At 48.2% G+C, this 14,375-nt stretch overlaps 1 protein-coding gene across 2 annotated transcripts in view; it reads right to left on the bottom strand.

Annotated features, from left to right (window-relative positions):
- The window catches only part of slc49a3 (solute carrier family 49 member 3), a 73,484-nt gene extending 59,328 nt beyond the window's left edge, over window positions 1-14,156 (bottom strand). For both annotated transcript variants that reach the window (XM_078413071.1, XM_078413078.1), the window contains exon 1: window positions 14,002-14,156. In XM_078413071.1, coding sequence (XP_078269197.1) covers window positions 14,002-14,097 — 96 coding nt within the window. In that variant the 5' untranslated portion in view covers window positions 14,098-14,156. The remainder of the gene's footprint in view (window positions 1-14,001) is intronic.
- Between the last annotated feature and the right edge of the window lie 219 nt (window positions 14,157-14,375).

Below are 14,375 nucleotides of genomic sequence, written 5' to 3'. Positions count from 1 at the left end.
CTTCTCAGATCTTGTGGCCACAAATTTTGTGGAAAAAAAAAAAAGCACAGTAGTAACTCAGCGGGTTAGGCAGCATCTCTGGAGAACATGGACACAGAGTGCTGGAGTAACTCAGCGGCTCAGGCAGCATCTCTGGAGAACATGGACACAGAGTGCTGGAGTAACTCAGCGGCTCAGGCAGCATCTCTGGAGAACATGGACACAGAGTGCTGGAGTAACTCAGCGGGTCAAGCAGCATCTTTGGAGAATATGAATGAAGAGTGTCCCGACCCGAGACGTCACATATCCAAGTTCTCCAGCAGTTTGTCTTCACCTGATATATTTTTGGTTTCCATGTTAAAAGACCTCTTTTCACTTTGACCCATATTACATTCCCACTAAATACCAAATTATATCATTCTACAGAATTGACCTCCCAAACTGCTTTCGTCCTGCATTAACATCCTTATTTTCAGGAGACCAAACCTGTAAACTGAACTGCAGAAGTCTGAAAGGTCTCGACCCAAAACATCGTTCCTTCTCTCCAGAGATGCTGCCTGACCCGCTGAGTTATCATCATATCATCATATATATACAGCCGGAAACAGGCCTTTTCGGCCCTCCAAGTCCATGCCGCCCAGCGATCCCCGTACATTAACACTATCCTACACCCACAGGGACAATTTTTCACATTTACCCAGCCAATTAACCTACATACCTGTACGTCTTTGGAGTGTGGGAGGAAACCGAAGATCTCGGAGAAAACCCACGCAGGTCACGGGGAGAACGTACAAACTCCTTACAGTGCAGCACCCGTAGTCAGGATCGAACCTGAGTCTCCGGCGCTGCATTCGCTGTAAAGCAGCAACTCTACCGCTGCGCTACCGTTACTCCAGCACTTTGTGTCCATCTTCTCCAGAGATGCTGCCTAACCCGCTGAGTTACTCCAGCACTGTGTCCATGTTCTCCAGAGATGCTGCCTGTCCCGCTGAGTTACTCCAGCACTCCGTGTCCACTAGTAATCTCAACTTGCTTGTATCCAGAATACTCCAATGCTCAAAGGGCCCCAGAATGAGCAGCAACTCTGAATGGCCATGCACCTCACCTGCCCACCCCATGGTCCACATAAACAGCTCAAAATCACTAGCAATGGTTAGAGAAAAAGTCAACTTCAGCCAATCAAAAAAAAAGACAACTGGCAATGAATGTCTTTTACAAGCGAGCGGGCAAGATCATCTCTGACCCCTCTCACCCTGGCCGTAAACTCTTTGAAGCACTTCCCTCTGGATGGCAACTCCGGACTGTCAAAGCAGCCACAGCCTGACATAAAAACAGCTTTTTCCCACGAGTAGTAGCCTCCTTGTGCTCTGGTTTATTTCACTCACATGTTTAAACCGTAATGTTATATTCTTAACGTTTTAATGTTTTATGCTTTATTCTTAATTGTTTACTGTATGTTGGTGTTGTTACTTGCGAGCGGAGCACCAAGGCACATTCCTTGTACGTGTACATACTTGGCCAATAAACGTATTCAATTCAATTCCATTTATTTAGTTTCTACATTAGCAGTTCTCCTGAGCATAAGATTTGGCTGATGTTTATCCATCGTGAACGGTTGCCTTTCCCTTCTTTATAATCCTTGTTAAAATCCACCCTTCCTAATGCAATGCAACTGCAATTTTCCTCACCTTAACCCTAACCCATTTTTTGTCTGATTCTGTTTCTTTGACAAACATTGGAACATACCGTGTAACACACGTTCACAAAGATCAACAATGAGCTTGTTCAATGCAGAGTGGAGCTCCCTGATAGGACCTGGGGTTTCCTCACAGGCTGCTTGACTGGTTAAGTTCTTCCAGTTTCAGCTTCTGATTTGGATTCCTGCATCTGCTGCATTACTTGTTTTCTGCGATCCGAGTTCAAGTGCCACCAGACAGGTTTCTCCCCAGTGACTCTTCCAAGGCTCGGCTTTCAACCCACTCCTGTGCCTACTGCAACAAAGCTCCAATTCATCCGAGAAACATTCTCACATTGCTAATCATCTTTGGTGCTCTCACAGACTGCAAGGCTGAAAACATAAGACCATTACTTAAAGGAAGAAGGGAAAGAGAAAACCAGTGAGCTAACCTGGCATTAGATGGGTGTAATTATCAAAATGGTGACAGGGCAGTTGAAAATTAATGACGGGATTGGACAGTCGACGGGAATTATAAACGGGAAAAAATGTTTGACAGGTCGAATGGAGCTTTTAGTTGTCATCAATGGCGGAATAGATAAAGCAGACGCGATGGGCGTGGTGCAGTTCAGGAGGTCTTTGATAAGATGCCACGTCAATGAGGAAACAGAAGTACAGCACGAATACAGAGGTTGAGAGGTCATGTTGAAGTTGTACAAGACGCTGGTGAGATCACATTTAAAATATTGTGTTCAACTCTGGGCACCATGTTATGAGAAAGATATTGTCAAGCTTGAAAGGGTTCAGAAAAGATTTACGAGAATGTTGCCAGGACTAGAGGGTGTCAGCTGTAGGGAGAGGTTGAGTAGACTGGATCTCTATTCCTTGGAGCGCAGGAGGATGAGGGGGGATCTTATAGAGGTGCACAAAATCATGAAAGGAATAGATCGGGTAGTCACTGAGATAATACTCCTAATGCAGTCTAACCAAAATCCTACAAAGCTGCATCATGACTTCCTGACTCCTATACTCAATCACCCGACCAATGAAGGCAAGCATACCACACACTTTCTTTACCACTCTATCTACTTGTGTTGCCACTTTCAGGGAGTTATGGACTTGGACGCCAAGATCCTTCTGTACACCACAGCCGTTGAGGGTCTTGCCATTAATTGTATATTTTCCCCTTACATTAAACCTCCCAAAGTGCAACACCCCATAGCTAGCGATTCTTCCCCCACAGCTCTCCGTGGCAAGTTCCAAAGACTTTTAGCTCTTGTAAGAATGTTTCCCTTATCGAAGTTTTAAAGGAGCAACTCCTTGTTCTGAGGCCATGCCTTCTGGTTCTGGCATCTCCTGCGAGGAAATCAACATCCCCTAGGAGAACCTAGGGTGATGGAGGAACTGAAGGAAATCCACATTAGGCAGGAAATGGTTTTGGGTAGACTGATGGGACTGAAGGCTGATAAATCCCCAGGGCCTGATGGTCTGCATCCCAGGGTACTTAAGGAGGTGGCTCTAGAAATAGTGGATGCATTGGAGATCATTTTTCAATGTTCTATAGATTCAGGATCAGTTCCTGTGGATTGGAGGATAGCAAATGTTATCCCACTTTTTAAGAAAGGAGGGAGAGAGAAAACGGGTAATTATAGACCAGTTAGTCTGACATCAGTGGTGGGGAAGATGCTGGAGTCAATTATAAAAGACGAAATTGCTGAGCATTTGGATAGCAGTAACGGGATCATTCCGAGTCAGCATGGATTTACGAAGGGGAAATCATGCTTGACAAATCTACTGGAATTTTTTGAGGATGTAACTAGGAAAATTGACAGGGATGTGGTGTACCTCGACTTTCAGAAAGCCTTCGACAAGGTCCCACATAGGAGATTAGTGGGCAAAATTAGGGCACATGGTATTGGGGGTAGGGTACTGACATGGATAGAAAATTGGTTGACAGACAGAAAGCAAAGAGTGGGGATAAATGGGGCCCTTTCGGAATGGCAGGCAGTGACCAGTGGGGTACCGCAAGGTTCGGTGCTGGGACCCCAGCTATTTACGATATACATTAATGACTTAGACGAAGGGATTAAAAGTACCATTAGCAAATTTGGAGATGATACTAAGCTGGGGGTAGTGTGAATTGTGAGGAAGATGCAATAAGGCTGCAGGGTGACTTGGACAGGTTGTGTGAGTGGGCGGATACATGGCAGATGCAGTTTAATGTAGATAAGTGTGAGGTTATTCACTTTGGAAGTAAGAATAGAAAGGCAGATTATTATCTGAATGGTGTCAAGTTAAGAGGAGGGGGAGTTCAACGAGATCTGGGTGTCCTAGTGCATCAGTCAATGAAAGGAAGCATGCAGGTACAGCAGGCAGTGAAGAAAGCCAATGGAATGTTGGCCTTCGTAACAAGGAGTTGAGTATAGGAGCAAAGAGGTCCTTCTACAGTTGTACCGGGCCCTGGTGAGACCGCACCTGGAGTACTGTGTGCAGTTTTGGTCTCCAAATTTGAGGAAGGATATTCTTGCTATGGAGGGCGTGCAGCGTAGGTTCACTAGGTTAATTCCCGGAATGGCGGGACTGTCGTATGTTGAAAGGCTGGAGCGATTGGGCTTGTATACACTGGAATTTACAAGGATGAGGGGGGATCTTATTGAAACATATAAGATAATTAGGGGATTGGACACATTAGAGGCAGGAAACATGTTCCCAATGTTGGGGGAGTCCAGAACAAGGGGCCACAGTTTAAGAATAAGGGGTAGGCCATTTAGAACGGAGATGAGAAAGAACTTTTTCAGTCAGAGAGTGGTGAAGGTGTGGAATTCTCTGCCTCAGAAGGCAGTGGAGGCCAGTTCGTTGGATGCTTTCAAGAGAGAGCTGGATAGAGCTCTTAAGGATAGCGGAGTGAGGGGGTATGGGGAGAAGGCAGGAACGGGGTACTGATTGAGAGTGATCAGCCATGATCGCATTGAATGGCGGTGCTGGCTCGAAGGGCTGAATGGCCTACTCCTGCACCTATTGTCTATTGTCTAACTACAACTCACCAGTCTTTGCCTTGCCCCCACACACATACACAATCAGTCTGAAGAAGGGTCCCTACCCAAAACATCACCTATCCACGTTCTCCTGACCCACTAGGTTATTCCAGCAATTTGTGTGTCGTTGTTTAGCAGAATGGTGTCTGGGCCTGGGTTAGGGGCATGAGTACAGGAAGAGTTTAGACAGGCTTGCATTATTTTCTCTGAAATGCTAGAGGTTGAGGGGAGAGCTGTATATAAATTATGAAAGGCGTAGATAGGGTAGACAGTCAGAGCCTTTTTTCCAAAGATGCAAATATCAAATAATAGTCAAGAGAGTCAAGAGTGTTTTAATGTCATAAATGGGATGATGACATTCTTACTTGCAGCAGCACAAGTCAGACTCTTGATATAAAGTGAGAGGAGATTTTTTCACACAGACACAACAGACAAGACAGGCACGACAGACACACAGCAGTGAGTGCCTGGAACGCTGGACACTAGTGGAGACAGACGTGATAGTGCAATTGAGGAGGTTTTTGGATGGACACATTGATATGCAGGGAATGCAGGGATATGGATTATGCGAGGCAAATAAGAGTTACAATAGACAATTGGTGCAGGAGGAGGCCATTCGGCCCTTCGAGACAGCACCACCATTCACTGTGATCATGGCAGATCCATAATCAGTACCCCATCTTGTGTCTTGACATTATGTTCGACACAGACATTGTGGGCCGAAGGGCCTGTTCCTGTGCTGTTTCATGAATCGTGAAGTAAATTCAACCTTCCATTAGCTTGACCTATTAAATGCTGCACTTGAGTACTAGCTTTCTATATTTCACACATTATACTCCATTTGCCAACTTTCGCCTACTCATCTAACCTAACCATGTCGCTCTAGTCTAAACCACTTGCTACTTACCTGCCCACCTAGAGAGACATATTCATCGAAAATAGGTGCAGGAGAAGGCCATTTGACCCTTCGAGCCAGCACCGCCACTCATTCTGATCATCCACAATCAGTAACCCGTGCCTGCCTTCTCCCCATATTCCTTGATTCCACTAGCCCCTAGAGCTCTATCTAACTCTCTTTTAAATTCATCCAGTGAATTGGTCTCCACTGCCTTCTGTGGCCGAGAATTCCACAAATTCACAACTCTCTGGGTGAAAAAGTTTCTTCTCACCTCAGTTTTAAATGGCCTCCCCTTTATTCTTAGACTGTGGCCCCTGGTTCTGGAATCCCCCAACATTAGGAATATTTTTCCTGCATCTAGCTTGTCCAGTCCTTTTATAATTTTATACGTCTCTATAAGACCCCTCTCATCCTTCTAAACTCCATTGAGCTGTAAGGAAGTTCACCAGTGATTCCGGGGCGGGAGGGAAGAAGAGAGGGGTTGTCCTCCCAAGGAGAGATTAAGCAAGCTAGTCCTGTGCTGCCGAGATAATAACACGGAAAGACTTCAATCAAATAAAAATAACTCAGAGCTTTCCAGGGTAAATGCAGAAATGAGGATTCCTCCAACTGTGAAAAACGAGCTGGGGTAAAATGGCAGTGTGGGAAAGAAGGGCTGAATGGCCTACATGTGCTCTGCTGCTTTATGAAAGATGAGGGACAGATACGTGGGTATGGGAACTTCTGCTCATCATCAATCAGCAGTTTGCAAAAGGTTACAATGATCCTGCTGACAACATCACAGTCAATAGGGAATGATACTTGGAATAATTTTCTAGTCAAGTGATATGCAAACATCACATCAACATCACAAGACAACATTTAACTTGGATAGATCATGTGCGCCCTGTGGTTGAAGTGCACTGTCAGCTTAGAACTTCCTATTGCAAGTAGAAGCTCTGGAATTGGGCCATTCAACACGGTCCCTTAAATCAGCCATAAACAGCTCAAGCTGAACAATAAGGTCAGCACGTCTAATCTTGCAGGAGCATAGGCTCAAAATATTACATTACATTTCCATAAAGCACCATTGCTGCTTGCATTTCACATCCCTGCATCTTTGTAATTATTTTTGTGCACAACCCGCAGGCATTGCCACTTTCATTTCACTGCACATCGAGTATGTGTATGTGACAAATAAATTTGACTTGACTTGACTTGACTTGTCCTTACCATCTGATTTCCATAGCTTGGAACACGACCAACATTGACGGATTTTTAGACTGATAAATGTATTCATGTGACTCTTGCCTCAAGGCAGTCAAATGTGTTTAATTCTCCACTCGCTTGCCGCAAATTTAGAAAACACCTTCATTCTTTTTCTTTGTTTTGAAATAAAACAAAGGGAAACATGCTTAAGATTAAAAAGTGTAACCAAAAATGATCGAGTTTGTCAAAAACTAGAATCAGCAAGTGTCCTTCACAAATCGAGAATGACACCAAAGGATTACGTGACAATGCACAAAGCAGTTAGTGTTTCCAACAAAGCTGCCCAGAATCTGACTCTTGAAAAATAGGGCACACTGCCACAGGTACACATATCGCGTGTTACTCAGGACCAAGACGACCTAGTTCTCATTGTCAATGTGGACTCTGCCAGAGGCAGGGCAGGGCTTAGTAGAGGACAGGCAGGCAAAAGGTGCACATTCAAAACTTTCACTCTGGGCTCTGTCTTCCCAGGAACTCTATTTCTCCAACATCACTAACGTTATTTCTCCATTTTGAGCCAGGATTCCCACAACTTGTTGGCAATCTTTATTCACTATGACTTCAAGAGAGTCTTTGAATAATTTTTGCTGCCCTTTTGGCAATCTCTTGCCACAATAGAATTCAGAATACCTCTTTCGGGAGCCTTGGCCTGAGACGGGGAAAGTTATTGGCTCGAAGATCGATACAAAAAGCTGGAGTAACAGGCAGCATCTCTGGATAGAAGAAATGGGTGATGAGAGTCAGGGGAGAGGGAGACACAGAGATAAGGATGTGTAAGGTTTAGAGGTGCTTGCTGTTATAGTGATACAATGTGAAAGGCCCTTCGGCCCAACTTGCCCACACTGGCCAACAATGTCCACTCGTCCCACTTGCCTGCGCTTGGTCCATAACCTTCCAAACCTGTCCTATCCATGTAACTGTTTCTTAAACGTCGGGATAGTTGCTGCCTCCTCTGGCAGCTTGTTCCATACACCCACCACCCTCTGTGTGAAAAGGAATCTCCTTGGATTCCTGTTAAATCTTTTCCCCTTCACCTTGAACCTGTGTCCTCTGGTCCTCGATTCCCCTACGCTGCGCAAGAGACTCTGTGCATCTACCCGATCTATTCCTCTCATGATTTTGTTCACCTCTATAAGATCTCCCCCTCATCCTCCTGCGCTCCATGGAATAGAGACTCACCCACTCAACCTCTCCCTACAGCTCACACCCTCTAGTCCTGGCAACATCCTTGTAAATCTTTTCTGAACCCTTTCAAGCTTTCCTATAACATGGTGCCCAGAACTGAACACAATATTCTAAATGCGGTCTCACCAACATCTTATACAACTGCAACATGACCTCCCAACTTGTATAATCAATACTCTGACTGATGAAGGCCAAAGTGGCAAAAGCCTTTTTGACCACCTTATCTACCTGCAACTCGACCTTCAAGGAACCGTGCACCTGTACTCCTAGATCCCTCTGCTCTACAACACTACCCAGAGGCCTACCATTTACCGTAAAGGTCCTGCCCTTGTTCGACATCCCAAAATGCAACACCTCGCACGTCTCTGCATTAAATTCCATCAACCATTCCTCCGCCCACCTGGCCAATCGATCCAGATCCTGCTGCAATCGTTCGCAACCATCTTCACTATCTGCTAAACCACTCACTTTTGTATCATCAGCAAACTTGCTAATCTTGTCCTGTATGTTCTCATCCAAATCATTGATGTAGATGACAAACAGCAACGGGCCCAGCACCGAACGCTGAGGCACATCACTAGTCAGAGGGCTCCAGTCCGAGTAGCAACCTTCCACCATCACCCTCTGCTTCCCTCCATGGGGCCAATTTGCTCTCCATTCAGCTATCTCTCCTTGGATCCCATGCGATCTAACCTTCCAGAGCAGCCTACCATGCGGAACCTTGTCGAATGCCTTACTGAAATCCAAGTACACAACATCTACAGCTCTGCCCTCATTGATTTTTTTGAAGACATGACAAATAGGTTAATCAGATTTGTGAGACACAACCTCCCACGTACAAACCCATATTATCACTAATCAGCCCTTGTCTATACAAATGTCTGTATAACTTATCCCTCAGAATACTCTCCAGTAACTTACCAACGACAGATGTTCAGCTTACCGGCCTATAGTTCCCAGCATTTTCCTTGCAGCCCTTCTTGAAAAGAGGCACTACTGTCTTTCTTCTCGTTAAATACAGAGGAGAAATACTCATTGAGGACCTTGCCCATCTCCTGTGGCTCCGCAGAGGTTTCTGATTCCTGAGAGGTCCCACTCTCTCTCTAGTTACCCTTTTATTCCTTATGTATTTATAAAATCTTTTGTGATTGTCTGTTGGAAAACAGCTTCCTAATAAACTGTGAGCTTCAAAGCAAGTTGGGAGATTTCATCTAGAACACATTATTTATCCGAATGGAATAGTAAATGTTATCAATATCTGCCCCTGTGAAGAGGTGGCTGCCAAGATAACAGGGGGCTGGCTCTCCATTTGCCAGGGACTCGGGGTGTAATTGTGCAGCAGGAGTCAGGGAGCTTTATTTATATGCAGGCACTGTCTGGGCACTGCAGGCTGATGACTAAGGGTGTAGTAAATTTGGTTTGTAAAATGACTCGGGTTGAATATTTGTCCCAAAGGCCAGTTCATTCCACAGGAAGCAAGTTGGGGCAATGATGCAGCCTTGCCTAGGACCATTCTGTACCGAGAGATATAGCTACTGAAGGAACCCAGCGTGCCAGGAAGCATCTGTGGATGCTTGGACATGTGATGTCATGTTTGGACATGGATTGGACATGTGATGTTTCAAGACAAGACCTTTTATTGGGCTGAAGAATGGTCCCGACTCAAAAAGTAATCTGTCCATTTCCCTCCACAAATGCTGCCTGGCTTACTGAGTTCTCTGCCTTTTGCTCAAGATTCTTGTGTCAGCAGTCTTTTGCATCCATTCTCTTGCGGAGTTGCTGGGTCAGATCACAGCTTGCATTTGCACTCGGTTCATCTATAGAATTGCAAGTACCTCATAGGTCCAGTTCTCTAGAGGTGTGAGGCAGCAGATCTACTCGTTGCATCTGTGCCTCTCAAAACAGAGATCAATGGATATTAAATGATATGGGAACAATGCAGGAAAGGGCACAGAGGTAGATCACCCACCATCTTCCCAGAATCAAAGTGCTGTAGGAATTCTGCAAGTCAGATAATATCTGTGGAGGCAATGGACAGATGAACTTTCAGGTTGGGACCATTCTTCAGACTGAACGGTCGTCTGTCCATTCCCTCTACAGCTGTTGCCTGGCCCGCTGATTTGCTCCATACTTTGTGCTTTGTTCAAGTTCAAAGCGTCTACAATCCCGTGTCAATGTCTTCCAAGAACCATTGGCCCGGTTCTATGTTAACCTGAACAGCCAATGCCACAGTTTCTAGTTCTCTCCTGGTCCTTGGACGATGGCATTACATTCTGTTTTAACGTCTGCTGGAACCTGACCAGGATGCAGGGCCAGGGCGGATACCAGTGAAGAATGATGAAGGGTGGCTACACGTGAAGGATCGCCTGATGAAGGGTGACTACCCGTGAAGGAGCGCCTGATGAAGGGTGGCTACACGTGAAAGATCACCTGATGAAGGGTGGCTACACGTGAAGGATGATGAAGGGTGGCTACCCGTGAAGGATCACCTGATGAAGGGTGGCTACCCGTGAAGGATGATGAAGGGTGGCTACCCGTGAAGGATCGCCTGATGAAGGGTGGCTACCTGTTCAATATTCAGGAGGGATAGACAGAAAGGAAAAGGAGGTGGGGTAGCGTTGCTGGTTAGAGAGGAGATTAACGCAATAGAAAGGAAGGACATTAGCTTGAAGGATGTGGAATCGATATGGGTAGAGCTGTGAAACACTAAGGGGCAGAAACGCTAGTGGGAGTTGTGTCCAGGCCACCTAACAGTAGTAGTAGAGTTGGGGATGGCATCAAACAGGAAATTAGAAATGCGCGCAACAAAGGTAAAACAGTTATAATGGGTGACTTCAATCTACATATAGATTGGGTGTGTCAAATTGGCAGAGGTGCTGAGGAAGAGGATTTCTTGGAATGTATATGGGATAGTTTTCTAAACCAACTTGTAGAGGAACCAACGAGAGAGCAGGCTATTCTAGACTGGGTATTAAGTAATGAGGAAGGGTTAGTTAGCAGTCTTGATGTGCGTGGCCCCTTGGGCAAGAGTGACCATAATATGGTTGAGTTCTTCATTAGGATGGAGAGTGACTTAGTTAATTCAGAAACAACGGTTCTGAACTTAAAGAAGGTTACATTGAGGGCATGAGACGTGAATTGGCCAAGATAGACTGGCAATTGATTCTTAAAGGGTTGACGGTGGATATGCAATGGAAGGCATTTAAAGACGGCATGGATGAACTACAACAATTGTTCATCCCAGTTTGGCAAAAGAATAAATCAGGGAAGGTAGTGCATCCGTGGCTAACAAGGGAGATTAGGGATAGTATCAAAACAAAAGATGAAGCGTACAAATTAGCAAGAAAAAGCAGCCTACCAGAGGACTGGGAGAAATTCAGAGTCCAGCAGAGGAGGACAAAGGGCTTAATTAGGAAAGGGAAAATAGATTATGAAAGAAAACTGGCAGGGAACATAAAAACTGACTGCAAAAGCTTTTATAGATATGTGAAGAGAAAAAGATTAGTTAAAACAAATGAAGGTCCCTTGCAGTCAGAAACAGGTGAATTGATCATGGGGAACAAGGACATGGCAGACCAATTGAATAACTACTTTGGTTCTGTCTTCAATAAGGAAGACATAAATAATCTGCCGGAAATAGCAGGGGACTGGGGGGTCAAATGAGATGAAGGAACTGAGTGAAATCCAGGTTAGTCGGGAAGAGAGAAAACGGGGAATTACAGACCAGTTAGCCCAACATCAGTAGTTGGGAAAATGCTAGAGTCAGTTATTAAAGATGGGATAGCAGCACATTTGGAAAATGGTGAAATCATTGGACAAAGTCAGCATGGATTTATGAAAGGTAAATCATGTCTGACGAATCTTATAGAATTTTTTGAGGATGTAACTAGTAGAGTGGATAAGGGAGAACCAGTGGATGTGTTATATCTGGACTTCCAGAAGGCTGTCGACAAGGTCCCACATAAGAGATTAGTATGCAAACTTAAAGCACACGGTATTGGGGGTTGATGTGGTAGAGAACTGGCTGGCAGACAGGAAGCAAAGAGTAGGAATAAACGGGTCCTTTTCAGAATGGCAGGCAGTGACTAGTGTGGTACCGCAAGGCTCAGTGCTGGGACCCCAGCTATTTACAATATATATTAATGATTTGGACGAGGGAATTGAATGCAACATCTCCAAGTTTGCGGATGACACGAAGCTGGGGGGCAGTGTTGGCTGTGAGGAGGATGCTAGGCGGCTGCAACGTGACTTGGATAGGTTAGGTGAGTGGGCAAAGGCATAGCAGATGCAGTATAATGTAGATAATTGTGAGGTTATCCACTTTGGTGGCAAGAACAGGAAAGCAGACTATTATCTGAATGGTGGCCGATTAGGAGAAGGGGAGATGCAACCAGTCATTGAAAGTAGGCATGCAGGTGCAGCAGGCAGTGAAGAAAGCGAATGGTATGTTGGCATTCATAGCAAGGGGATTTGAGTATAGGAGCAGGGAGGTTCTGCTGCACAGTTTTGGTCTCCTAATCTGAGGAAAGACATTCTTGCCATAGAGGGAGTACAGAGAAGGTTCACCAGATTGATTCCTGGGATGGCAGGACTTTCATATGAGGGGTTCTTAAGGGGTTGGACAGGCTAGATGCAGGAAGATTGTTCCCGACGTTGGGGAAGTCCAGAACAAGGGGTCACAGTTTAATGATAAAGGACCGAGATGAGAAAGTTAGGACCGAGATGAGAAAGGTTTTTTTCACACAAAGAGTGGCGAATCTGTGGAATTCTCTGCCACAGAAGGTAGTTGAGGCCAGTTCATTGGCTATATTTAAGAGGGAGTTAGATGTGGCCCTTGTGGCTAAAGGGATCAGGGGGTATGGAGAGAAGGCAGGTACAGGTTACTGAGCTGGATGATCAGCCATGATCATATTGAATGGCGGTGCAGGCTCGAAGGGCCGAATGGCCTACTCCTGCACCTATTTTCTATGTTTCTATGATGAAGGGCAGCTACCCGTGAAGAATCGCCCGATGAAGGGTGGCTACCCGTGAAGGAGCGCCTGATGAAGGGTGGCTACCCGTGAAGGATCGCCTGATGAAGGGTGGCTGCCAGTCACGGAGCGCCCATCCTGTGGTTGGTCACCTGTCAGCCTCTTACAGCCGGGAGCACCGCTCGCCCCCGGCCCCCGGCCCCCGCCCGCCCCATCCCTGGCAGCCAGCGCGGCCGGGCGGTGCCGCTCACTGGACCCGGGCGGTGCCGCTCACTGGGGCCGGGCGGTTCCGGTCACTGGGGCCGGGCGGTTCCGGTCACTGGGGCCGGGCGGTGCCGGTCACTGGGGCCGGTCTGTGCCGCTCACTGGACCCGGGCGGTGCCGCTCACTGGACCCGGGCGGTGCAGGTCACTGGGGCCGGGCGGTGCCGCTCACTGGGGCCGGGCGGTGCCGGTCACTGGGGCCGGTCTGTGCCGCTCACTGGGCCCGGGCGGTGCCGGTCACTGGACCCGGGCGGTGCCGCTCACTGGGCCCGGGCGGTGCAGGTCACTGGGGCCGGTCTGGTCCCGGGCGGTGCCGCTCACTGGGGCCGCTCACTGGGGCCGGTCTGTGCCGCTCACTGGGGCCGGTCTGGTCCCGGGCGGTGCCGCTCACTGGGGCCGGTCTGGTCCCGGGCAGTGCCGCTCACTGGGGCCGCTCACTGGGGCCGGTCTGTGCCGCTCACTGGGGCCGGTCTGGTCCCGGGCGGTGCCGCTCACTGGGGCCGGTCTGGTCCCGGGCAGTGCCGCTCACTGGGGCCGCTCACTGGGGCCGGTCTGTGCCGCTCACTGGGGCCGGTCTGGTCCCGGGCGGTGCCGCTCACTGGGGCCGGTCTGTGCCGCTCACTGGGGCCGGTCTGGTCCCGGGCGGTGCCGCTCACTGGGGCCGGTCTGGTCCCGGGCGGTGCCGCTCAGGCGGACAGCGCGCCCATCCCCGGGGAGAGCAGCGGCCGCCGCACCCCACCCCACTTACCATGGCATTGGAGCAGCTGAGGGCGCAGGTGGCGATGAGCACCAGCCATCGGCGCCGGTAGGTGCGGTACACGGGCCCGGCCGCCGCCGCCTCCATCACCGCCGATCCGTCAGGTGGTAACCGACCCGTTACCCCGTGACATCACCGCCCGACCAGGCCACCCCCCATGGCGTCACCGCCCGCCCAGGCCTTGCCACGCACCCATGGCGTCACCGGCCGTCCAGGCCTCGCCCCGCCCCCCAAGGCGTCACCGCTCGCCCGGGCCCCGTCCCGTCCCGTCCCTGGCGTCACCGCCCGCCCAGGCCTTGCCCTGCCCCCATGGCGTCACCGCCCGCCCAGGCCTTGCCCCGCCCCCATGGCATCACCGATCGTCC

This window comes from Rhinoraja longicauda, chromosome 1, assembly GCF_053455715.1.
Source record: "Rhinoraja longicauda isolate Sanriku21f chromosome 1, sRhiLon1.1, whole genome shotgun sequence".
NCBI classification, from domain to species: domain Eukaryota; kingdom Metazoa; phylum Chordata; class Chondrichthyes; order Rajiformes; family Arhynchobatidae; genus Rhinoraja; species Rhinoraja longicauda.
The sequence above is the reverse complement of the archived record's forward strand: the minus strand, read 5'-3'. Positions and strand labels throughout refer to the sequence as shown.